This window comes from Phyllobates terribilis, unplaced genomic scaffold, assembly GCF_046119375.1.
Source record: "Phyllobates terribilis strain yellow unplaced genomic scaffold, ASM4611937v1 Scaffold_9__5_contigs__length_417890890, whole genome shotgun sequence".
In the NCBI taxonomy this organism is placed as follows: Eukaryota; Metazoa; Chordata; class Amphibia; order Anura; family Dendrobatidae; genus Phyllobates; species Phyllobates terribilis.
This window is the reverse complement of record NW_027362769.1, coordinates 52,819,651-52,847,036: the sequence shown is the minus strand read 5'-3', so window position 1 is coordinate 52,847,036 and position 27,386 is coordinate 52,819,651. Positions and strand designations below refer to the sequence as shown.

At 48.1% G+C, this 27,386-nt stretch overlaps 1 protein-coding gene across 3 annotated transcripts in view; it reads left to right on the top strand.

Annotated features, from left to right (window-relative positions):
- ICA1L (islet cell autoantigen 1 like) overlaps positions 1–25,359 on the top strand; it is a 62,105-nt gene extending 36,746 nt beyond the window's left edge. Inside the window, exons 10-13 of one of the 3 annotated variants that reach the window (XM_073645609.1) lie at positions 102–161; positions 8,699–8,923; positions 12,703–12,783; positions 24,600–25,358. In XM_073645609.1, the coding sequence (XP_073501710.1) occupies positions 102–161; positions 8,699–8,923; positions 12,703–12,783; positions 24,600–24,715 (482 nt within the window). In that variant the 3' untranslated portion in view covers positions 24,716–25,358. Of the gene's footprint in view, positions 1–101; positions 162–8,698; positions 8,924–12,702; positions 12,784–24,599 lie in introns of all 3 variants that reach the window. The other 2 variants (XM_073645608.1, XM_073645610.1) reach the window with 2 other exon arrangements.
- Positions 25,360–27,386: the final 2,027 nt, after the last annotated feature.

The window sequence follows — 27,386 nt, the reverse complement described above, 5'->3', positions numbered from 1 at the left end:
AGGACACAAAGACAAGCTGATGATATAAAATTGTATTGTACAACACTGTTTCATGGCTTAGCTTCTCACAGTACTATCCCCTAATAAATGTGCTCCTACAGATAATGTGAATAGCAACCTATGTACCTTGGAGGATCCAGAAAAGAACAATACTCAGAAGGGTAAGTGTATTCCTCATCTGTTAGTAATACTGTATGACTATAGATATTGTAAGGCGGCGGTGTTCACACCGTGCAGTAACTGAGGCAGTGACCCAAGCAAGTCCAACATAAACAGCTTTTATTCAGCAAAACTTACAGGTAAACAGAAAGTCCTCCTGTTCGCAGCCGGGTTAACACAAGTCCATAAAAATGGTTGCCGGGGGCAACGGCTGCGCCGGTCCGCTCAGGGCCTGACAGGTGCAGAGCCTTCCCAGGTGTGGGTTCAGCTACTCACAGGTCCGCTGAGCTTTTCTGCTATACTCCTAGCAGGTCCTAACACTGAACAACACTAATCCTTAAAGGGGTATTCCAATCTCCAAGATCCTAACCCAAAATGTAGTAGGTATAATAATAATATTAGCAAATATCTCCAATTAGAAATGTAGTATAGTTTTTCTGATTCGCTATCTATCTTTCCTCATGTGCAGGCATTGCACGACCTTAGGTATCCACGGTTACGACCACTAGCAACTAGCTAACTAACTGTGACTTTATCAGTGGACGTAACTATGGATACCTAAGGTCCTGCAATGCCTGCACATGAGGAAAGATAGATAGCGAATCAGAAAAACTATACTACATTTCTAATTGGAGATATTTGCTAATATTACTATTATTACACCTACTACATATTGGGATAGGATCTTGGAGATGGGAATACCCCTTTAATGCAGGGTTTTTAAAGGACCTGTGGCAAGAGCCACTGGAAAACCCAGGTTGGAGGTTGGAGGCCACCCCACTGCCTTCCTGTAGCCTCCTCCAAGAAATGAAGGCCCTGCCGGGTTTTACTAATCTGCCCTAGCCAGATAGCCTGACCAGGTCAATGCTCACCTTCATTCCTGCATTGCAGCCGCAGGTGTGTCTGTGACTGCAATGCACTTCAATGGGTTTAATAGGTCTCTGTACACATTCTGGGAATATATAACATCCCTCGTACACAATCCCAGTCACTGCCTCACATATATCCCCCCCTCCTCTGTTCAAACTGGTGGGGTTGAACATTTGTCACAATACAGGGTGCCCGGAACAGGGCATCCGCATTTGCCTGCAACTTCTACAGAGAGACTGAAATTTTGCAGTGACAGAAACCGCCTGGTGACTCGCGCATTCCTCGATGACTCTTAACTGGAGCATTTGTTTTACCTCAGCCGTGCCGGCTTGCCTCCGGGCTTCAGGTACTCGGTACGGTCTCATTCGTACCCTTACCCCAGGTTCGGTGACATTGTCATGTTGGAGGACCGCAGTCCTACCCGGTAGCTCTGAGAACACTTCGGTATTCTGCTGCACCAGCGAGCGAGCCTCCCGTCGCTGCTGTTTAAGGAGAGCATCGCTTATTCTGACCTCTCCCCCGGTCGCACCCCTGGCTGAGGGTACACGTACTACCACCCGATCGCCCTTGTTACAAGACCTGACCGTGGCTCTTTTATTATATGTGCGCCTCCGTTCTGCCTGGGCATCATGTTCTTTCATGATGGGCATGACTGCCACGATCCGGTCCTGCATACTAGCCACGTGTTCAATTATACTCCTATGTGGAGTCGGCTTTTGTTCCCACATCTCTTTGGCTACATCCAACAGACCCCTAGGGTGTCTGCCGTGCAATAACTCCAGAGGGAGAGAACCCTGTGGAAGCCTGGGGTACCTCACAGACTGCAAACATCAAATAGGGTAGTAACATGTCCCGATCCCTTCCGTCCTTAGAAACCACCTTTTTTAACATGGACTTGAGGGTTTTATTGAACCGTTCTACTAGCCCGTCGGTTTGAGGGTGGTACGCCGAGGTGCGCAATTGTTTTGTTTTTAGCAGTTTGCACAGTTCCCTCGTCACCTTGGACATAAAAGGGGTCCCTTGATTCGTCAGGATCTCCTTAGGTAGTCCAAGGCAACTGAACATTGCAAACAGCTCCCGTGCAATCAGTTCCGCCGAGGTGTGGCGTAGCAATATAGCCTCCGGGTACCGGGTGGCACAGTCGACGACCACAAGTATATGTTGGTGGCCACGAGCGGATTTTACAATGGGCCCTACCAAGTCTATTGCAATCTGTTCAAAAGGTACCTCTATCACTGGTGGAGGTACCAATGGGCTACGGAAGCTTGCGGTGGGTGTGGTCAGCTGATATTCGGGGCAGGATTCGCAGTGCTTTTGAACCTCCACGTAAATCCCCGGTCAAAAGAACCGCTGCAAGATACGCTCTTGCGTCTTTTTAACCCCTAAGTGTCCACCCAGCAGGTGTGTGTACCATCTCCAGAACCGCCTGAAGGTACAACTGAGGTACCACTAACTGTTCCACGACCTCGTCCCTGATTTTGTCTACCCTATAGAGCAACTCACCGTTGACCACCATGCGTGGAATCACAGTATCTGCACCGGGCTGTTGAGCTACGCCATTTACCTCTAACACCCTTTTCCGCGCCCGAGTCAGGGTGGGATCCTGTAGCCGAGCTGTCCCAAACGTGTCCCTGGACACTTCCAGCTCGGGGATCAATGAGGTCTCCTCGACCTCTCCTGCCAGCACCTCTAGGGAAAACCTATCGGGGTTACACTCTGTCCCTAGGTTGGACACCCCTACGGCGGTACACCTGACTCGGGTTCTTCGGGTACAGCACCCGTAATAAATTTTACCGGAGAAGAGTGTTTTTTGTTTTTCCACAGAGTGCAGAACAGGGGCAAGTCTCTTCCCAACACAGTCCCATAGGGAAGAGTTTTTACCACCCCCACCACATGTTTTGGGTCCCCACATGGCGTGGACAACACTACCTCCACGGTTGGGTATTCTCGGAGGATACACACAACCCCGACGGTCCGTCCTCTGGGGTTGTCTCCTGCCACCAGCGACTCATGTACCAAAGTTACTAGGCTCCCTGAGTCTAAGAGGGCCTCCGTTGGGTACCCATTAACCAGTACCTGGCACAGTTGGGGTTCACTGTCCGGAGAGTCGGCACTCGCAGAGCAGACAGTCTGGGCGTACATTGAGACCCGGCGGTTATACCCGCAGTCCATGGGCTCCGTAGTCAGGGGGCAGCTAGCAACCACTTGTCCCGGCCCCTGTCACCGCCAACACCTAATGTACTGTTAGATCCTGTGACCTTTTGGGAGGGAACCGGTCTCCTGCCACTATCAGTCCGGGGTTCCCCTTCAGCACGGGTATAGTGCTGACTGTCCTCAGCAGATGGACGCGCCCCCTTTCCCGGTTCCTGGTCTGGCAGGGTCCAGCGTGACAGCCGCGAGGGGGCAGAGTCCCGTATAAAGTCCTGAGTGGCCGAGTACCGCTTGATCAGGCTGACCACCTGGTCGAGGCTGCCAGGGTCCCCTTGCCCCACCCAACGTTGGATAGCGGCCGGCAGAGTCCTCCCCAGCCAGTCGACCACACTCTCCACCATCTGGGCTGGAGTCAAAGTCTCAGACTGGAGCCACCTCCTTACCAGTTGCAGAAGGTCATAAGCCTGAGACCGGGCGGGTCGGGTTTCCACAAAGGCCCATGAAAATACGTGCTGAGCCTTCACGTATGTATTGACCCCCAGTCGGGCAAGGATCTCACCTTTGAGCCTCTGGTAGTCCTGGGCGTCCTCCCGACTGACGTCGAAGTAGGCCTTCTGGGCATCGCCGACCAAAAACGGAGCCACCACTTCTGCCCACTGGCCGACTGGTAGGTTTTCCTGCTCTGCCGTGCGTTCATAGATGGTAAGGAAGGCTTCCACGTCGTCCTGGTCCCATCTTCCTCAACGCTGAGCGAACCTTGTCCCGGGCCTCTCGACATTCCGGGGCTGGTGCCGTCCGGGTCTCCCGCAGGGCTGTGAGCTCCTTTATGATTAGCTCATTGGTGTGCTGCTGCTGCGTGAGGACCAATTGCCTTAACAGCTTCTCCGTTTTGTCCACGGGGTTGGGCTGAAAGGAGGCCAGCCGGATTGTGGTCATGCAGCTGCCGGTGGGGTATGCCTCAGTCACAATGCCCCGCATTCTCCACCAAGCTGTAAGGCGGCGGTGTTCACACCGTGCAGTAACTGAAGCAGTGACCCAAGCAAGTCCAACATATGCAGCTTTTATTCAGCAAAACTTACAGGTAAACAGAAAGTCCTTCGGTTCGCAGCCGGGTTAACACAAGTCCATAATAATGGTTGCCAGGGGCAATGGCCGCGCCAGGTCGCTCAGAGCCTGACGGGTGCCGAGCCTTCCCAGGCGTGGGTTCAGCTACACACAGGCCCGCCAAGCTTTCCTGCTATGCTCCTAGCAGGTCCGAACACTAAACAACACTAATCCTTAATGCAGGGTTTTTAAAGGACCTGTGGCAAGAGCCACTGGAAAACCCGGGTTGGAGGGAGGAGGCTGCCCCACTGCCTTCCTGTAGCCTCCTCCAAGAAATGAAGGCCCTGCCGGGTTTTACTAATCTACCTTAGCCAGATAGCCTGACCAGGTCAATGCTCACCTTCATTCCTGCTTTGCAGCCGCAATGTCACATGACTAAATGACGTCATGGAAGGTCCTTTTACACTATCGCGAGCCGCCGGGGAGCCAGAACGCATCATACAGGAGACCGGGGGGGACATCGGAAGGTGAGTATAATGTATATTTTTTATTTTAAATTCTTTTTTACTATGGTACCTGAGTCTGGATGAGAGTCTCCTCTTCTCCAGACCCGGGTACCATCCCCACATTGAATCGCTTAATATACGCATGTGCACATGTAGTCATGCGGATATTAAGCGATTCAATGCAAGTCAATGGTGGCAATTACGCTGCGTGTCCACAAAATTAATGGACATGCTGCGTATTTTTCCGCAATGATAATCCACAGCGGAAATTTCTGCAGCATGTGCACAGCATATGCCTATTATCATTGGGGACCAGGGGGCATGTATTACCAAGCGTTTTTTAAGCGTTTTCGCTGCGGAAACTCTGCGGCAAAAACGCTTGAAAAACGCATAGTGGGCACGCAGCCTTATATAGGATTCGGAAGTGCACATCTTTTCGAAGGAGAACAAAGGACTAGCGAAACTAGGTCTGTCAGCAAATGAATGATAAAAATGCTGAAGTTAAACATATTGGATGTTTTGACGTATCGTGGGGGTTTGTCCGCACAAAATGGCATAGGAAGGTAGGAGAGTTCCCTATGGGACAATCATGTTCAGGCTTAGTGGTGCTTTCTTGGAGCTACCCAGGAAGGATTTTGAAAAGGACGCCGGAGGAAACCTAGGATTAGTGTCGGATTGGAGTGTGTAGGGTCCACCCTACTGCAACTTTACTCTACATAGAAATTTTACCTGTTCGTACACAAGCCTCATGCACATGTATTTAGGCCCCCACCACACCTACCAGTATTACTCATTTACCCTAAAAGACTTTTTCAAGGGGCTGACCAGAGCCTTTTATTTGATCTCATGCTACCTGTATAGTGACGCCAGTCCTAGTAATGTTGCTGAGGCTGGTGATCACACCTACAAGATAGTTTGCCTGGATCAGAATTTTCTCCAATCTCGATAGTTGCAGCAGGAGTGCAGCTGTTTATTGCCAAGTCCCCTTCCCCCACATATAGCATATATAGCCAAGTCCCCTTCCCCCACATATAGCATATATAGCCAAGTCCCCTTCCCCCACATATAGCATATATAGCCAAGTTCCCTTCCCCCCACATATAGCATATATAGCCAAGTTCCCTTCCCCCCACATATAGCATATATAGCCAAGTCCCCTTCCCCCACATATAGCATATATAGCCAAGTCCCCCTCCCTTATACATAGTATATATAGCCATGTCCCCCTCCCCCACATATAGCATATATAGCCAAGTGCCCCTCCCTGATACATAGTGTATATATAGCCTCCTTCCCCTACTGTGCTGGCGCTAGGTGTTGGAGTCAGACTGACACCTGTGCAGGAGAGATGTTACTGTCAGTGGCACCTCTCCTGCACAGGTGGCAGTCTGACCCCGACATTTAGGGATATTGTGAGAGGAAGCATAGCTGATAATGTCAAGAGTTTTGAGTGTGTAGTTGTGGGCTTCTCTGCCCAGGACAAATCCTACTTGATCCAGGTGAATAAGATCTGATGGGAATGGGTTTGTCAACACTTAAAAGTGATATTGGGCGATAACTGATAACTAGTGCATAAGAGGGGTTCCTTTCCAGATTTAAGGATGACTGTGACATGTACATATGGGATGGTAAGGGTGCGGAGTCAGAGATATACCATATTTTTCGGAATATAAGATGCACCTTTTTCCCCAAAATGTGGGTGGAAAATGGGGGTACGTCTTAGCTATGTTCACACATGTTGTGTTTTTCAGAGTTTTTTGCTGCAGATTTTTATGTAAATTTTCACCTGTGTTTTGCAGTACCAGCAAAGTCTATGAGAAACCAGAATTCTCTCTTCACACATCATGTTTTTTTAGTTGTTGCGTATTTTGTGCTTTTGTTGGGTTTTTGGAAAATAGAGCATGTCACTTCTTTCAACATTTTTTTAGCGTTTTTTCACCCATAGGATGTAATTGGTGGTGAAAAAAAATGCTGAAAAAACCCAGCAAAATTTTCATCAGCGTTTATTCAGCTTTTTTTTCACAGAACTTTGTGTACATGCATAAATAGAGACAGAAGGGCAGTGAAAAAATGGTACAAAAAATGCAGCAAAACTTGTGTTTTTGACACAGCTGATTTCCTGCCAGAGATCAGTTTTGCTGCAGATTTGTGACGGAAAAAAAAAACAATGTGTGAACATAGCCTTATAGTCCAAATGTAGCTCACCGGGTGGGGGGCGTCGGCGGCAGTGGAGTGGGGTCACAGGAGGCAGGGTCGCCTCTGCAGGAAGCCGGCAGTGGCAGGAGTGGGGTGATGCTGCGGGCCCTGGGCTGGGAGGAGGAGATGTTCCGGCGGTGCACAGTGAAGAGCTAAGATCTCAATTTGCGCATGCCCCGCCTCTGGCTCCATTTTCCTGAAGCCCACCACTGGGAGATCAATGTGCGCAGTGGAGACATAGCTACTGCCTCGCACCACCGACATTTTCCTGAAGATTTCAGTGGTCTAGGATATGTCTGGAGGCAGGGGTCCTACCTCGTCTGGAATGGAGTGCAGGATAGAGGATCCAATGGTGTCAGACCGCGGAGGGGAAGCGGCTGTGCGGACCTGCTGTGGCTGCGAGCGTGTTTGCGTGCCGTCAGACAAGGAGTGGCAGCCATTTTGTGACATCACAGGGCCTGGCGTGCAGGGGAATTGGATGTTTCGCCCCCAGCAGTTCGCCCCCGGGTACATTTCGCCCCCGCACATTTCGTCCCCAGCATTTGGCCCCCAGTATGTTTTGACCCCGCACATTTCACCCCCTCACATATCGCCCCCAGTTCGCAAAACGTGTGGGGGCGAAATGTGCTGGGGCGAATCTTCCTGGGGGCGAAATGATAGGGGCGAAATGTACCTGGGGGCAAATTGCTGGGGGCGAAACTTCCTATAACCGGCGTGCAGATCGTCGCAGGAGACTCCGGCAGGCCTCGCGGAGGGAGGGCGGCAGGGTCATCTCACCCAGATCCGGCGTTGGACACTGCAGAACAGGTTCCGGAGACAGCCAAGGAGCAGATGGAGTCTGCGCTTCACCACCAAGTGATTATGTCTCTGTCTGCAGGAGGGAGTCTGGTACTTGTTTCTGGAGACGTGTGAGGTAGCTCCGGTACCCCCCTGGGGGAACAAGCTCTGGAGAATGAGCGTGCCCTTGTTTTTTTTGAGGGTTATGCCCATAATTAAGTTGAGAATGCCAGGGTTTTAGTGTGCTAGATGTAGGAGCTCAGAATCATGCGTGTTCACAGATCCATGGCTAGCCACGCTCCGTAACATCAAAATCTTACCCAAATAATGAATGGGAAACTGCGAGTCTCTAGTAATAACTTGCTAAAATACTGGGATTACTGAAGCCTCTGCACTATTTTAAGCAAGTCAAGCTGAGCAAATAGATGCGTAGGACCCTGGTCCAGCAGCCACATAGGTAGTCCATGTCAGTCGGCCACCTCCTGCCTTCCGTCATCCCCGGAACAGCGTCATCATTGCTCCGTGACACATGCATGATATTACACCAGGCTTACTATTCAGAAGAAGTACCTGGGATGCTAGCAGGTCGCTGAATCATGGTCCTGTAAATCTTTCTGCTCAACTCCACAAACAAGCAGTCTTTGTAGTGTTGAGAGGTGAGGAGAGTTTTGTTTTCCATTTAAGGTAGGATTTACTGGTGACTCAGTTTTTTGGTTGAGGAGTAACCGAGATGCCTGTAGATTGACAAAACGCAATGCAGTAGATATTGATTGTAGCAAAGGTTTATTTATCTTATAATGGATGATCGCAGTTATAATGGATGGGTTCTCTGCCTGTCCAAAGCATTGAACCCCTTTAATATTGTGCTAAGAATTGAAAAGAAGATTTTGTAAAAATATTTGTTAGTAACTATAAGGCCTCAAGCACATGCACGCATGGAATCCAATCTACCCTAAATTTAGCCCAATCAGTAACTGGATTTGTTTTATTTTCAGAACCAAGTCACCTACTAATGGATAATCTAGAAGGGGATGATTTTGATCAGGAGTTCTCCTTTCTAAGTTTACAGCCCCCTATGTCTCCAGCGTTTTCACAAGAGGAACAAGATATTTTTGAGTGTGGTGAATCGAGCTCATGGACAAAACAGTCACAGAGTTTGTCTGGATATCTTCCTTCTCAGCTGCTTGATATGGGACTTAAGTCTGTGGGGGGACTCAGCAGTAAGTGATCATGTTGTGGCATTTACTATATGGTTATTGTATTCAATATATCTAAATCCAGCAATTTTCTGTATTTATACTAGGAAATCATTAATTTGCTCCATCTTCCTAAATCTTATATCAGACTCTTTTCTGTCTGTAAGGCAGCTGGCTGTAGCAGGAGCCCTCCTCCAGGCTGCTGTGTTTGCAGTATGTTAACCCACTCCCACATCAAAGCTTCACCCCAATCCGAGGCCCAAAAATGGAAGATATCAGAAATGAACACCTGTGCTGTCTCAGCAAGATTAATTTTAGACTATACAGCGGGTGAAATAAGTATTGAACACGTCAACAATTTTCTAAGTAAATATATTTCTAAAGGTGCTATTGAGATGAAATTCTCACCAGATGTCGGTAATAACCCATCCAATCCACACAGGCAAAGAAATCAAACATAAGATGGCCATAAATTGTGATGTGTAATATTGAAAAATGACACAGGAAAAAAATATTGAACACGTGAAGAAAGAGAGGTACAAAAAGCCATAGAAGGTCATGACACCAGCTGAAATCTATCAGTAATTAGAAAGCAATCCTACCACTTGGTGAAAAATTAGTATCAGCTGGCCTATAAAAAGGGGTCTCATTACCAAGGTGCCACACAAGAAACATTTCTTGATGGGTAAAACCAGTGAGCTGTCTCAAGACCTTCGCAACCTTATTGTTGCAAAACATACTGATTGGTTACAGAAGAATTTCTAATCTACTAAAGGTTCCAGTGAGCACTGTTGGGGCCATAATCCGAAAGTGAAAGGAACATTATTTCCCCATATACTGGCCACAACCAGGTGCTTCCCACAAGATTTTTAGACAGAGATTTAATAAGAATTATCAGAAGCGTTGTCCAAGAGCCAAGGACCACCTGTGGAAAGCTACAGAAAGGCCAGGAATCAGCAGGTACAATTTTTTCAAAGAAAAGTACAAGTAATCCACTCAACCTCCATGGCCTGTATGCATGGTCATCAAACAGGACTCCATTGCTGAACAAAAAGAATGTTCAAGCATGTTTAAAGTTTGCTCAACAACATTTAGAGAAACCTGTGAAATACTGAGAGAATATAGTCTGGTCATATGAGAACAAAATTGAACTCTTTGGATGCCATAATACACACCATGCTTGGAAGCCAAAAGTTACTGCCTATCACCCCAAAAACACCATACCAACAGTGAAGTTTGGAGGTTGGAACATCATGGTGTGGGTGTGTTTTTAAGCATAAAGCACTGGCAAACTTCATATCATTAAAAGAAGGATGAATGGACAAATGTACCTAGGCATTCTTGATAAAAATCTGCTGCCATCTACCAGGATGATAAAGATGAAACAAGGGTAGACATTTCAGCAAGACAATGATGCCAAACACACAGCCAAGGAAACTCTCAATTGGTTTCAGAGAAAGAAAATAAAGCTGCTAGAATGACCCAGAATCACCTGACCTGAATCCAATTGAAAATTTCTGGTAGGAACTAAAGTTCATAGAAGGAGCCCACGGGACCTTTAGGATTTAGGAATGTTTGTGTGGAAGAATGGGTCAAAATCACACCTGAGCAATGCATGCAACAAATTTTTCCATACAGGAGGTATTTTAAAGCGGTCATCACCAACAAAAGCTTTTATACAAAGTATTAAATAAACTTCTTTGTGGTTATATCCTGAAGAAGAAGTGTGTCAACTTGTGTGTCACACTCGTGTATTCTGGATCCTTTCCATTTTAACCCACCAGCAGCGTGGAAAATTCCACTATTCTCCCCAATCACACAAGTTCTGGTCTGGCGACCCGTGGATCTGCAGCAGCGGACTACTTCAAAATTCTTGAAATTGAGTGTAACACACAACCTCACCATGTGAGCAAGTACCGTATACTCGAGTATAAGCTGACCCGAATATAAGCTGAGGCACCTAATTTTACCACAAAAAACTGAGAAAACTTATTAACTCTAGTATAAGCCTAGAGTGGGAAATGCAGCTGCTACTGGTAAATTTCCCCATCTTGGTAAGTATTGCCCACTCATCCCCAATCCTGGTATGCATGGCACCCCATCATCCCCAATCCTGGTATGCATGGCTCCCCTCATCCCCAATCCTGATATGCATGGCTCCCCTCATCCCCAATCCTGGTATGCATGGCCCCATCATCCCCAATCTTTGTATGCATGGCTCCCCTCATCCCCAATCCTGGTCTGCATGGCTCCCCTCATCCCCATTCCTGATATGCATGGCTCCACTCATCCCCAATCCTGGTATGCATGGCTCCCCTCATCCCCAATCCTGGTATGCATGGCTCCCCTCATCCCCAATCCTGATATGCATGGTCCCCCTCATCCCCAATCCTGGTATGCATGGCCTTCTCATCCCCCAATCCTGGTATGCATGGCTCCCCCTCATCCCCAATCCTGATATGCATGACTCCCCCTCATCCCCAATCCTGATATGCATGGCCCCCTTATCCCCAATCCTGATATGTATGGCCCCCTCATCCCTAATCCTGATATGCATGGCCCTCTCATCCCCAATCCTGATATGTATGGCCCCCTCATCCCTAATCCTGATATGCATGGCCCCCTCTGACCCAATCCTGGTATGCATGGCCCCCTCATCACAATCCTGGTATGTATGGCCCCCCTATCACTGCACACATTAAAAAAAATAAACACTCATACTCACCTTCCTCCCCTCTGCTCCAGCGCTGCTCCTGTTCTGCCAGCAGCAGCTCGCCTCCGCATCGGAGCAGCGCATGATGTCACTGCCATGCGCTCTCAGATGCCGTGGTGAGCTGCGGGGATATTCACTCCTCTCCATGCCGGAACTATGTGTGTGGAGAAGAGTGAATATCCCTGCTCTTTAATGGCGTGTGCACAGTGTCAGCAGTGCGCAGCTTCCGCTGTGGCTCAGCTCTCTTCTGTGCCTGCTACTAAAGAGAATGCATATTCACCCTTCTCCATGCCCATGGGCGTGGAGAAGCGTGAATATGCATTCGCTTTAATAGCGGGCACAGAGGATCTCTGAGCCGCAGCGGGAGCTGCGTGCTGCAGACAGTGTGCGCACGCCATTAAAGAAATGAAAATTCACTCTTCTCCACTCTCATGGGCTGGAGAAGGGTGAATATTAATTTCCCTTTAGCAGAGGGCACACGTGTTAGCTGCAGCAGCCGGCTACTGATTGTGCTCTGCTCCTCCGCCGCCGCAACCCCCCCCCCCCACACACACACACACACACACACACTATCCACCAATGGACTATGTATATACTCGAGTATATACCCGAGTATAAGCCGAGGGGGCTTTTTCAGCCTAAAAAATGGGCTGAAAAAAATCGGCTTATACTCGAGTATATACGGTACTCCCTAATAATCCATCCATTGTTATCGCATAAGACTTTCTTGCACTTGTTTGCTCCCCGGCTTCAATAGCACCTTTAGAAATCTATTTACTTAGAAAATTGATGCCATGTTCAATACCTTTTGCACCCACTGTTTCAAGAGCTCAGGGAATTTTTCGGCTCAGAGGCCTCTGCTTGATCAGCGTCATAGGGCAGCCTTGTTTCCTGCTCCAGTGTCACAGTATGGCATCAACCCTAACATATTTATAAAAGAAAAATGCTGCTGAAGAAGAAAAATTAATAAATAATGCTAAATGAATGTATATATTTTTATTCAGTAACATGCGTATAAGTACAACATACAGCAGGTAACATTTTCTTTTTATTATTATTTTGACTCTTTGATTTTCTGCTTTAACTTTAGACTGGACCATTCCAGGTTTGTCATCAAATGGCAGCACGTCTGACTGTTCTCTTCAGAAAACTCCTGATCCTTCATCCAATAGTAAGTTCAAATTTCTACAGGACACTACAGTTTATCGAGTATACCTTCTACAGGAGCAGGGCAGATAATAAAGGTATATTAGAAAAGTGTGTGTTAGGAAGAGTTCGGGCATATGAAAGGGGGTTAAATCAGTAGTGGAAAACCTCTTTAACCACTTCGCGCCAGAGCCTGTTTTTGCCTTCGTGACCGGGCCATTTTTTTCAATTCTGACCACTGTCACTTTATGAGGTAATTACTCTGGAACGCTTCAACGGATCCCCCTGATTCTGAGATTGTTTTTTCGTGACATATTGTTCTTCATGATAGTGGTAAAATTTCTTCGATATCACTTGCGTTTATTTGTGAAAAAATCGGAAATTTGGCGAAAATTTTGCAATTTTCAAACTTTGAATTTTCATGCCCTTAAATCAGAGAGATATGTCACACAAAATAGTTAATAAATAACATTTCCCACATGTCTACTTTACATCAGCACAATTTTGGAACCAAAATTTTCTTTTGTTAGGCAGCTATAATGGTTAAAAGTTGACCAGCGATTTCTCATTTTTCCAACAAAATGTACCAAAACATTTTTTTAGGGACCACATCATATTTGAAGTCACTTTGAGGGGTCTTTATGACAGAAAATACCCAAAAGTGACACCATTCTAAAAACTGCACCCCTCAAGGTGCTCAAAACCACATTCAAGAAGTTTATTAACCCTTCAGGTGCTTCACAGGAATTTTTGGAATGTGGAAGAAAAAAATTAACATTTAACTTTTTTCACAAAAATGTTACTTTAGACCCAATTTTTTTTTTCACAGGGGTAACAGGAAAAAATGGACCCCAAAATTTTTTGTGCAATTTCTCTTGAGCGCGCTGATACCCCATATGTGAGGGAAAACCACTGTTTGGGCGCACTGCAGGGTTCGGAAGGGAAGGAGCGCCATTTGACTTTTTGAATGTAAAATTTGTCTGAATAATTAGCAGACGCCATGTTGCGTTTGGAGAGCCCCTGATGTGCCTAAACAGTGGAAACCCCCCACAAGTGCCACCATTTTGGAAACTAGACCCCTTAGGGAACTTATCTAGATGTGTGGTGAGCACCTTGCACCCCCAGCTGCTTCACAGAAGTTTATAATATTGAGCCATAAAAATAAAATTTTCACATATTTCCCACAAAAAAATGTTTTTCATTCCCTAATTTTGCATTATCATAAGGGTAACAGGAGAAATTGCACCATGAAATTTGTTGTGCAATTTCTCCTGAGTACGCCGATACCCCATATGTGGGGGAAAACCACTGCTTTGGCGTACGGCAGGGTTCGGAAGAGAAAGGAGCGCTATGTTGGCTGGGATAGGTTGCAGACACCATGTCACATTTGAAGAGTCGCTGACATGCCGAAACAGCAGAAACCCCCACAAGTGACCCCATTTTGTAAACTACACCTCTCAAGGAATTCATCTAGGGAAGTAGTGAGTATTTTTTAATTTTTAAATTTATACCATTGGGCAGTGAAAAAAGCATAATTATATTTTTACCACAAAAAAATGTTTTACCCTCAGATTTTACATTTTCACACAGGGCAATGGGTAAAAATGGTGCCGAAATGTGTCACACAATTTCTTCTAAAAGTGGCAATACCCCATATGTGGCAGTATCGTACTGCTCAGCCATACGGCGAGATCTGGGGGGGACGGAGTGCTATTTGACAATTGGAGAACAAATTATTGTAGAATAGGCATTTGGATTTGGGAGCACAAAATTTTCTGAATTTCTTTTGTGGGGCAAGGGCCATTTCGCTTTTCCAGAGCCTTTCTGCTACCAGTAACTTGGAAGTCCCTTATATTTTTAACAGATGACGGACCTGAATTGGGACTAGCTTTTTTTGAGGACTAAGTTGAAGCTTTTATTGGGAACATTTTACATAACATTTATCCAGCGCTCTAGGCTGAGCATTTACATCGGGGTTTCCATCTAAATTTCCAAGTGATGTAATTCAGATGAAACCCCTGCGGGATCCATTCACTGTAATGAGGCAGCAGAGTTACTCTGGACTCCGTCTGGCCTCTGTTTAGCGGTGTCCTTTTTTTCAGAAGTGCACAAAACTGTGGCCAACCGCACTTTTATGCACGCCTAAAACAAATGACACCGTGGGATCCCAGGCTAGACGGCATCCACAGTGGCCTATATCTGTCTCATTACAGGGAATCTTCCGTCATGGCTTCTGTCTGAATCACGTATTTCAGAGATTTACATGGAAACTCTGGTGTAAGCTCTTAGCGCAGAGCGCAGGATAAATGTGAGCAGAGCCTTACTGCGATCTTTGGGAGACATAATAAACAAATCAGTAGAAGGTGAAGAATTGGTTTTATTTATTTTTTACGCCGTTCCTCGTGCGGTATAAGTGATGAGATTACTTTATTCTTCGGGTTGGTGCGATTACAGAGATACCAGATTTATATCGGGTTTTTATGACTGACAGCTGTCACACACTAAGAGACGCTTTTTTTTGCAAAATCTAGTTTTTGCATCGCCATATTTTGAGAGCTATAATTTTTCCATATTTCGGCTGACAGAGTCATGTGATGGCTTGTTTTTTGCGGGATGAGTTGACATTTTTATTGGTACCGTTTTTTGGGTACGTGACATTTTTTGATCGCTTTCTATTCCGTTTTTTGGGAGGTAAAATTAACAGAAGCCAACAATTCAGGAATTGTTTTTTTGAGGGTTTTTTTTATGCCGTTCTGCGTGTGGTAAAAGTGATCAGGCAGCGTTATTCTTCGGGTCAGTACGTTTACAGCGATACTACACTTACTGTATTTTTTTTTATGTTTTGGCGCTTTTACACAATAAAACAATTTTATAGAAAAAATATTTTTTTTGCATTGCTTTATTCTGAGCGCTATAACTTTTTTATTTTTCGGCTGATGGAGCTGTATGGCGGCTTTTTTTTTGCTTAACAAGATGACGTTTTCAGCGGTACCATTTTTATTTCCATTTTGCTTTTTGATCGCATTTTTTTCCACTTTTTGTTTGGCAATATGATGAAAAAGCATATTTTTTTGCTCCGTTTTTTATTTATTTTTATTACGGTGTGCATAGAAGGAGTTAATTAGTGTGACAGTTTTATAGATCGGGTTGTTTCGGACGCAGCGATACCAAATATGTGTACTTTTTTTGTTTTTGCATAAATATACGGATTTATTGGTTTAATATTTTATTTATTTTATTTTGTTATTTTTTTTTTTTTAAAAAAAACATTTTTTTTTTACTTTTTTTTACATTTTTACTTAGTCCCAGTATGGGACATTAATTTTTATTTTTCTGATCACTGATCTCATGTAATGTAATAGACATGTATTACATTACATGAGATCTTTGCTGACTGTTTCACAGTCAGTGTGTCCTGCCAGGCTTCAGCTGCAGGCTGAGCCTGGCAGGACACCATATATGGCAGATCTGGAGGCGGTCATGTGACCTCCAGCTGCCATAGCAACGCCAGGTCCTGGAAGGTATCAGGGGTCGTCAGAGAGGTAAGTAAGACGACCCCCTCTCCTCTGTCTATCTTTTATATGTCGCGATCACTATAGATCGCGGCATATAGAACATAGCTAAGGGTTAACATCATTGGGACCTGATCCAATCAGGTCCCGATGATGTCCCCTGTCAGAGCTAACGCTCTGCACCGGAATCGCAGCGCTTGCAGGACCCTGGGGGTCCTGAGCGCTGCGGGACCACCCACCTTTTTTAAACGTCGGCGCTGTACAGAGCCCAGCAAGCGCCGACGTTTATCTACAGTGGGCGGTCGGGAACCGGTTAAAGGTTGTACCAAACTGTAATACACTTGGGGCATGAGACTTAAAACATACAAACAAGATTATTATTTGGTGGATCAGAATAAAGGGCATTTTTAAACTGACCGATAAATGGCCGGATTATCATGTAAAGTGCCTTAAAGGAATTTTTCCCCTAACAACAAAGTAGATTTTAATTAATAGATCTTGGAATCCGTGACGTAACTAGAAATTGATGGGCACTGGTGCAAAATGTGTGCCTGTGTTTTCCTGGCCACACACTCACACCTGCCCCTGCTTGTTTGTCAGTTGTATGGGCCTTTGTAGTATTCTAAATTCTATAAGGACATATGAGCCCCCCCCCCCCATTATGTAGTAATGTCCCCCATCCTGAGGTCCTTCCTGGTATATATGTCCCCCCATCCTGGTATATATATCCCACCATCCTGGGCCCCATCCTGGTATATATGTCCCCCATCCTGGGCCCCTTCTAGTATATATGTCACCCATCCTGGTATATATGTCCCTCATCCTGGCCCCATCTTGGTATATATATCCCTCATCCTGGTATATATGTTCCTTATCCTGGGCCACATCCTGGTGTTATATATATATATGTATGTATGTATGTATGTATGTATGTATGTATGTATGTCTGTCTGTCTGTCCTCTATCCTGGTATATGTCCCCCATTCTACCGATGTTCTTTAATGCATAGGAAAAAAATGATTCTACTCACCTTCCCTCTGCTCCCCCACTGTCCGCTTCTGAAGCCGGTAGCTGACTTCAATGTCCAATGAATGGGAGCGCATGATGTCACTGCCATGCACCCCCAGTCATGTGCACACCGACATCAGCTGCTGGCCTCTGATTGGCCGGCAGCATGTATTACAGCGAATGGAGCCCCTGCCCCTCAATATACTTCAGCTGAATGTGCATCCGAGGATGCACATCCAGTTCAAATTCGCGCTGGTGTCAGCAGGTCCCTCACCCACATGGGCCCAGGCACGGTCGCCACCTCTGACTGCGATTGTTTTGCCCTTGCTTTCAATAAAAATTATTTATAAAATTAGATGTGGTTAAAAAAATGTTCCTGTGCTGAGATAATCTTATCAATGTGCCCCTGCTGTGTACTGTGTAATGGCTGTGTGACCGTGCAGGAATATGGTCTGATCATACCACAGCTCCTGGGCAGGGGAGGACAGCATGGGTTTGCAGCTACTGCTTTCTGCGATACCATGCCTGTCTGTATTCTCTTTTGCCTCCTCCCCTGCCCAGGAGATGTGGTATGATCAGACCATGTTCCTGTATGGTCTGACACAGGAACTTTCAGCAGCAGAAGGGAAGGAAGGGAGACACAGATCCATTACTAGTGGGTAGGCGGAGCCCCACAGGATAGTTCACCTCAGATTAGAAAAAAGTGATGACCGGCCCCTCCAGCTTAGGCTCCTCCTACTCCCATGTCCTTCAGTCTAAAATTTGAGGTCGCAGAGGATAGTCGCTGCCTTTGCAGCTCCTCAGAAAAAAAATTTATTTTATCATTTCCGGACCTGGACCCCCGTGGTCTAGAGGTCTCAGGGGGTCTCGGCGCTGCTGTGACCCCTGACCCTCCCCTGGCAAATCTGCGTACCCCCTAAGGAGGACCCCGCAGAAGCCTGCCGGCCCCGGGGGATACAGGGCGCTCCCTGGCGGAGACGCACACCGCTTCTGTGGGGTCCCTGCGCGCTCCGCCGTGGGGGGGAGCAAAGGGCCACGGCGCCACACATCCCTGGGGGTCCCTGTGGCGCTCAGCTGGGTAAGTGCTCTCAAGGTCTGAGTGCTTCAGCGGCTGCGGCGGCAGCCGCTGTTACTGTTGCAAGTGGTGACTGCTGTTTTGTCCTTGCAGAAAGGATATCACCGCTGCATACGGCGTTTGTGTAACTCTCTGCTAGCAGGGGAGCAGGGACGGAGGAGCCGCGGGCTCCGTTAGTATACGGGGGCGTGGCTTCGCGCCTCTCTGCTGCCTGTTATCTTAGCCTCAGGCAAGAAGCGCCCGGAAAGCGCGCAGTGGAGCTGACCCAGCCCCTTCTTCTTCCGGGTCCTTCTGCCGGCATCCATTACCTCGTGCAGCGCCTCCTGCTCCCTGCTCCCCGCTCTCTACACCACCAGAACCGGGAAGAGCAGTCACCGCGGCCAGCTGGTGAGTCACTCCTGTCTTTTAAGGCAGAAGATTCCTTTTTCTCACTATTGCAGCGCAGAGCACCTTACTGCTGGCCTGTTAAGGCAGACAGGGTGTGCTATATCCGGCGCTGCTACCTCTCTGCTGAGGAGGCTCTGGGACTTGCACACCTCTGTCCTTTTAAGGCAAAGGTGTATTGCGTGGTCAGCAGCATTAACCCCTTCTGAATGGGGTCTGGCCTCATCAGGGCAGTTAACCCTTTCTGGATGTGCATGCTTCTGGGATCAGAGGGTGCATCACCCTAGTCTGTTAGGTTAACTTTTGCTCTGCAGGCAGCTGGGGTAGCTCTTCTCCCTCTAAGGAGGAGTTTTAACCCTTCAGTGCTTGGTGATTTTTTGCGTAGGAACAGGCTGTGGTAGCGGAATCACACATCCTCGGTTACTGTACCCATTATAAAGGGTTATTACCGCCTTATCCGCGATGCTCGCAACTGTGTGGGGGCATGTCGGTTCAGGGACCAGGGGGCACGGACCTCTCTCCCGGTCCGCTTCAGGATCGGTCACGCGTATCCGATACGCCGGGGTCTTCGACGGCGTCAGGTCCGACACTGGTCGGGGCTCTCAGTGATGTTAAAGTGGAGGCGCTCACACGCTCCATTGACAGTCTGTCTGACCTCCTGGGTCATTGGGTATCAGCTAAGTCCCAACCGACATCACGAGGCAAGAAGCGAGGTGGCGCTGTCTCCTCCGCGCAGTGCGTCGGAGGCTTCGGAATCACCGACAGACTCTGCTGGTGAGATCTCCGATTCTGATGAAGAGGATCGGCAGGGTCGCTCTGCTTCGCTTTCGGGCCGCGTGGACGCTTTTATTGGGGCTATGCGGGAAGCGTTACAGCTGTCTGAAGAGGTGACGAGGCGCCCTGGCAAGTCGGCCCGGCTGTATCAGGAGTTGCGTCGGGCTCGTTCGACGCTGCCGGCGCACGATGAACTTAATGAGGCGGTGGAGAAGGAACGCCTGTGTCCGGATAAACGCTTCCAGGGGATGCGGTTTTTTGATGCCCTGTATCCCTGCTCCACGGAGACGATCGCTAATTGGGTCCCCTCTCCTGAAGTGGACGTGCCATTGTCTCAGCTGAGCAAATCTTCTTTGCTTCCTGTTAAAGGGAAGGCGAGTCTACAGGAACCGCTGGACAGAAGGACGGAGTTAGAGGTGAAGTCCATCTACGAGGCCGCGGGTCATGGATTCCGAGCGGCCTTGGGGGCCATGTGGGCTGGTGAGGCTTCTCTGCGGTGGTTGGATCAGCTGCGGACGGCGTGGCAAGATGGGACTCCGCTGTCTGAGGTGGAAAGGCTCTTCCAGCTGTTGGAAGAGGCTGCCCGATATGGCAGGGACGCAGTGCTGGATACTACTTCGGTTCTGTCCAGGGATCAATCCTCAGCCGTCACAGTCAGGAGAGCACTGTGGCTTAAACAGTGGACTGGAGACGCAGTATCCAAACAAGGTTTGCTGAGTCTGGCGTACAAGGGCAGTCAGCTTTTTGGTTCGGACCTCACGGAGCTGATTTCTAAGGCCAAGGCCAAGGATACGGCTTTGCCGCAGCGGAAAGCAGCGGCTTCTACGTCTGGCAAGTCAAGTGCCGGTAGTGGTCGTCGGCCCAGGGGACGGTTCGGTCAGCCCTCTTGGAGATCGGGTCGTCCCTCGTCTTCCGGAAAGAAGACCACCCAGAAATCCCGTACACCCTGGAAACAACATTTCCGTAAGGACAAACGGGAGGTTGACAAAAAGCCCGCTAAGGCGGACTGACGCCAGGAACCCACTCGAGGGCTCTCGGGTGGGAGGTCGTCTGCTACAATTCGGGTCGATTTGGGCGTCCCACGTATCGGACGCCTGGGTGACGCGGGTTATGTCGGCAGGCTATTTCATAGAGTTTCATTCTCGACCCCCGGACAGGTTTCGTCAGTCACGCATCCCGTCCGAGCCCAAGCTGGCTGCCGCACTGCTGCGGGAGGTCGACTCTCTTCTGCAGCAGGGTGTGGTGGTTCCGGTTCCGCCGGAGGACCGGGGAAGGGCGTTTTACTCCAACCTTTTTGTGGTCTCCAAAAAGGAGGACAAGTTTCGCCCCATTCTGGACCTCAAAGAATTGAATTTTCATGTCCGGACCCGGAAATTCCGTATGGAGTCTCTTCGCTCTGTCGTGGCGGCCCTGTCGCAGTACGATTTCTTGGTGTCGATCGACATCCGCGACGCCTATTTGCATGTCCCTATCGGCAGGGCTCACCAGCGCTTCCTGCGTTTCGCCATAGGTCAGACCCATTACCAGTTTGTGGCCCTACCATTCGGGTTGGCCTTGGCGTCCAGGGTTTTTACAAAGATTCTGGCGCCGCTCATGGCGCTCCTTCGAAGGCAAGGAGTTACGATTCTCCCCTACCTGGACGACCTGTTAATTGTGTCGCCCACAGCGGAGGAGGCGGTGACAGCTCGCTATCTCTCCCTTCAGCACCTGGAGGACTTCGGGTGGCTGGTCAATTGGAAGAAGTTGTCATTGGAGCCGTCGCAGTCAATCCTGTTCTTGGGGATGCATTTCGACACGGTACGGGCAGTGGTGTCCCTGCCTCCGAACAAACAAGCGAACCTTCGTCACCACGTCCAGGCTATGATGTCGGCGATGGCGATGTCCCTTCGGAAGTGTATGCGCCTTCTGGGTCTGATGGTGGCGGCAATGGAAGCGGTACCGTTTGCACAATTTCATTCCCGGGGTCTCCAAGATCTTATTCTGACCCATTAGGATCGATCGCCGGCTTCGCTGGATCGCTGTGTCGGTATCTCCCGCAGGGTGCGAGAGTCTCTTGGATGGTGGTTACATCCGGAGGCTTTATCCCTGGGGAAATCCTTCCTCCTCCCATGGTGGTCGGTCATTACCACCGATGCCGGCCTGACTGGCTGGGGGGGTGGGGTTTGGAACGATCTCTGGGTTCAGGGGGTCTGGTCGTCAGATGAGTCGTCTCTGCCGATCAACATCCTGGAGTTCAGAGCGATATTTCTCTGCCTCCGACATTGGACGGTCCCTTTGAGCGGTCTGCTGGTATATCAACCATCAGGGCGGGTCGAGGAGTTCCAGACTCATGATGGAGGTCTCTCGGATCCTGGTATGGGCCGAGTCCAGGGTTCCAGCCATCTCCGCGATTCACATCCCAGGAGTGCTGAATATCACGGCAGACTTCCTCAGTCGCGAGCAGGTGGATCCCGGAGAATGGAGTCTTCATCCGGAAGTTTTTGCACTGCTGTGCTCCCACTGGGGGACTCCCCAAGTGGACTTGATGGCATCCACGCTGAACGCCAGGATTCCGACGTTCATGTCCAGGTACAGGGACTCGAAGGCTGTGGCGGTAGATGCTCTAGTGGCCCCGTGGGACCAGTTCGAGCTGATCTACGTGTTTCCGCCGGTATCCTTACTTCCTCTGGTGATCCGGCGGATCAAACTCAAACGAATTTCGGCGATTTTGGTGGCGCCGGATTGGCCGTGGAGGGCGTGGTATTCAACGCTGGTGTCTCTTCTGGCGGCGCCTCCGTTTCCACTGCCTCTTCGCCCGGACCTGTTAACCCAAGGGCCCATTCGCCATCCGGACCTGAAGTCACTTCGTTTAACGGCGTGGCACTTGAGACCGTGATCTTGACCCGTCGTGGGTTTTCAGCCGAGGTCATTGCCACCTTGCGGGCGGCCAGAGGTCCAGCTACGACTAGGATTTATCACAGAACTTGGGAGGCCTTCTATTCATGGTGTTCTGGATCGTCAAGGAACCCGAGGGTTTTTTCCATTCCCAACTTCTTGGCTTTTCTGCAATGTGGTTTGTCCAAGGGTCTGGCGGTTGGTACCTTGCGGGGTCAGGTATCTGCACTATCCGTGCTTTTTCGAAAGGGTATTGCCTCGCGCAGGGATGTGCGTTCGTTTTTTCGCGGGGTTGAACGTCAGTTTCCACCTCGGAGGGCGTTTGTGGCTCCTTGGCGGCTCAATCTAGTCTTGGAGGCTCTTCAGCATGGGCCGTTTGAGCCTATGGATTCAGCTACGCTTTACTTGCTTTCTTGGAAGGTGGCCTTCCTGGTGGCGGTCACCTCTTTGAGAAGGGTTTCTGAGTTGGCGGCACTGTCTTGCTCGCCCCCTTTTCTGGATTTCCACTCAGATCGCATGGTGCTTCGTACCCGTTGCGATTTTATGCCTAAAGTGGTGTCGCGTTTCCACGTCAATCAGGACATCGTGTTGCCCTCCCTCTGTCCGAAACCGAAGAGTCCAAAGGAGCGGGCCTTGCACTCGTTGGATTTGGTGCGGGCATTGAAGTTCTATCTTACAATCACGCAAGGGTTTCGGAAGTCGGACTCTCTTTTTGTGATTCCTGCTGGTCGTCGGCGTGGTCAGCGGGTTTCCAAGGACACTATAGCTCGGTGGATACGTTCGGCTATCTTGGAGGCGTACCGGCTCAAGGGCGAGCCTTGTCCGGTTAAGGTTCGAGCTCATTCCACGAGAGCTGTTGGTTCGTCGTGGGCTTTTCGTCAGGGGGCCTTGGCAGCGCAGCTCTGCCGGGCGGCTACCTGGCGCTCCATTCACACTTTTACAAAATTTTATAAAGTGGACGTGAGTGCTTCCGCCGATGCGGCCTTGGGACGCAGGGTCCTGCAGGCGGCGGTGGTTTAGGTTATCCCTTTATCTCGTTTTTGGCGCTTGTTGCGCACTTGCCTAAGTTGTTGGGGTGTTGGCGATTCTGCCACTGTTTCCCACCCTTGAGTTCTGGACTGCTTTGGGACGTCCCACTAGTAATGGATCTGTGTCTCCCTTCCTTCCCTTCTGCTGCTGAAAGACGGATTTTGGTAAGACCTTACCTGTAAAATCCTTTTCAGCGAAGGAAGGGAGACACAGCACCCTCCCAGGGCAGAAGTGCATTATTGTTTTTCCAGATGCGGCGCGACTCCTCTCTGATGGCGGTCATCTGGGCTGGGGTCGGCGCGCTAGGGCTCTGTTCCAGCATTGCCAGCTCATCGCAGTTGTCAGGTCCAGTGAGTAGTGCCTAGGACTGTGTGTTTTTTCTGTTATATGCATAACCTGTTCTCTCGCATTTCTGAATTTTTGGAAGGAGTTGTGTTGTTCCGCTGGTGTTATCTGCTCTTTCTTAGCTTGTGTACGGACTGAGGAATATGGGAGTAGGAGGAGCCTAAGCTGGAGGGGCCGGTCGTCACTTTTTCTAATCTGAGGTGAACTATCCTGTGGGGCTCCGCCTACCCACTAGTAATGGATCTGTGTCTCCCTTCTTTCCTTCGCTGAAAAGGATTTTACAGGTAAGGTCTTGCCAAAATCCGTCTTTTTTTTTTTTAACACATCCAGTTGTGGAATTTATTTTTATTCCTAGATCTATTGATTAAAATTTACTTTGTTTGTGGGAAAACCCCTTCAAGAATACAGGTGACTATAGGTTCAACATTCATTGCAGATAAATATAAGAGATGATGTGAACATCATCTGCTAGAAGACTAGATGTACATTTTCTTTTATGTATATTTCCATTTTTCTGCTTTTATTTCTACACAAGCCAACCAGTATTTTTCACACACTGTTGAACGGTTAAGGTTAATACTAACCTAATAATGCATACATCTCGGTGCTTCCAGAGTGCTGCTGTATTCTTTTTTTGTAATATAACAAGTGAGGCTGATGACCAGGGCCGTCTCGTCTGCTTCAGTGAGTACAGGACTAATTCGGTTCTCCTGTCTCCAGTTAAATGTTTTACCTTGACTTAGGATGTGCACAAGTTCCACACAGCACAAGCAGCAGGAAACCTGCAATTGTTTGCCCATTTCCCATAGTTGCAGTTCATTTGTATTGTTTTTCTTACAGACCCAAAGGCAGGAAATTCAGACATGTCGGCATGGCTAAACATGTTTGCAGATCTTGACCCGCTCGCAAGCCTTGGTGCCACCAGCCACTCAGACAATGAACTTTTCAGTGCGTGACAGGAGACTGGATAAAGTGTGACGTGAAAGGATCGATGTTGTGGAGCCTTGAACTCTACTATAAGAAAATACTTTTTGAACCCTGCAGGAGTTTAACAAAAGACTTAAAGTGCTTTTAATGACCTTCCCATCCATCCCCAGCTACTCAGTATTCTAGTTTGATTACCTCTTACAATATTATTTGACAGGGGGTCTTGACTTTCATCAAGTATTACTAGAAATGAGCATCACAGAAATGCTTTCAAGAAGCAGTTCACATCATTTTCAGCATTTCTCACTCACAGTTGTAGAATTTAATTAATCATCACTTATTTCACATGTGGTAACAAAATGTTTATATGATGACATTATAGGTAAATGATAAGAAATGGGAAATCTTGGAAGAGCAAAAATAAAAGAAGAAACAAAGACTGGAAGTCAGTGTTCTAATGTACATGAATATCCAAGATAGTAATTGTTGATTTTATAGTTACTATACTTAACAGCATAGAATTAAGAGGGGCGTAATATCAAAGGCAGTGCTAAAGCAATGTGGTGCAGTTAGCCACAGCAGCATTCAGATTGCCGCTTCGATTTCAAGGTGTAACTGACAGTTGCATAGTAGGGTTGAAAAAGGACACATGCTCGACAGGTTCAGCCGAAGGACGGGAAAGGATAAAGGTAATGGGGAACAGGTACAACCATAATACATGATCAAGTTTACTCTAAAGCAGGGTTCCCCAACTCCAGTCCTCAAGGCCCACCAACAGGTCATGTTTTCAGGATTTCCTTAGTATTGCACAGGTGATAATTCCATCACCTGCACAGGCAATAATTCCATCACCTGTGCAATGCTAAGGAGATCCTGAAAACCTGAGCTGTTGGTGGGCCTTGAGGACTGGAGTTGGGGAACACTGCTCTAAAGGACACATTTTTCCATCCTGATTCCGAGTGTCTATCAATTGGATCAGCATTCAGAACAAGAATTTTATACATTTACATACAGTAGGTATGTTGTTTTATTTGTTTCTCATAGATCAGTAGTACAAGTGAACTTAAAGGGAACCTGTCAGATTGTAGTTGCAATGCGATCTGTGGACAGATGGTATAGAGCAGAATGATATATAGGTTTGTGAGAAAAGCTTCAGTATAACTTGTAATTTATTCCTTGAAATGCTTAGCATTTGTATGTGAGTCCAGTGGGCGGTGCTACTCAGTAACTGACAGTTATCTCTGCATGTACAGTCATACAGGGATCGGTGACTGGAGTTGTATGCATACAAGCACCAGAAAAAATGATATTAACCTGCAGATATGGGGGTTAATCTGCTGGTTAATAGCGTTACTAACCTGCCCGACGCACACACTTAACCGAACGCTGCTGGGAGAAAATGAACTTTATTCCTCCTGGCAGCGTTCGGTTTCAGTCACAGCAGATCCAGTGTTAGGGCTGGGGGAGCGGTTACAGCCGCTGCTCTGTATTCTCAGAGTGGTGACTGAACCAGCGGCGGAGCCGCACCCCGTGACTGATACTGGAACGCTGCAGGGGGGGGGGTAATGAAATTCATTTTCTCCCCACAGCGTTCGGTTAAGTGTGGGTGCCAGGCTGGTTAGTAACGCTATTAACCTGCAGGTTAATACGTTTTTTTATGGTGACAGGTTCCCTTTAAATGGATAAAATGCAAAATGTCATGCTTCTGATGGAAGCAAGATGGCGCACAGCAAGACAGATGGGAAAGGGAGCTCTACCACTAGGGAAGGGGCACCCCTGCGCCATCGCGAGCTCCCCTAGCGTCCCTAGACGGGTTCTTTCACCCTGTGCTACGATCACGTTCCTATCCCCGTCTTACCCTGAGTATCACCCTGGCTAGTGAGTGGAATAGCAAAATTGCTAGTCTTGCTCTAACATAAAGACACAGAGGGGAAACAGACAGGCATAAAAGAAAACCACAATCATACAAAAATACTCACAAGCAAATGAGTGGATTATAGGGAAGGAGAATGGGAGGCAAACTAAATGGGAAGAAGGATAAGGAGACAAACGTCCAAACTAACTTCACGCAGATTTCTCCTGATACACCTCCAAACGCCTGCTCCAAACTCTGCTCACTCCTCCAACCCCAAACCAGGTAGTTGTAAAGCTGTGTGCCCACGATGCGTTTTTTAAGCGTTTCCGCAGCGCAATTCCGCTGCAGAAACGCTTAAAAAACACTTTGTAGAAGGTCTGCCATGTTCCCCAATGATAATCCCCATGTTCTGTGCACATGCTGCGGAAATTTCCGCTGCGGGTTATCATTGCGGAAAAAAAACGCAGCACTACCAATTATTTTGCGGAAGCGCTGCGTTTTCACCGCCATTGACTTGCATTGGAACGCATGGAATCCGCATCACTCGATCTGTACATGCGGATTACATGCGTTTCAATGTGCGGATGGTACCCGGGTCTGGAGAAGAGGAGACTCTCCTCCGGACCCAGGTACCATAAAACCTGTAAAAAAAAAGAATAAAATAAAAAACAAATATTATACTTACCTTCTGATGGCCCCCGGTGTCCTTGTCTTGGCTTGCCGGCAGATCGCGGTGGACTCAAAGACCTGCGCTGAGTCATTTAGTCATGTGACGGGTCACGCGACCGCTGACGTCGACAGGTCCTTTCAGTGTACTGCGAGCTGCCGGCAAGCCGAGACGCATC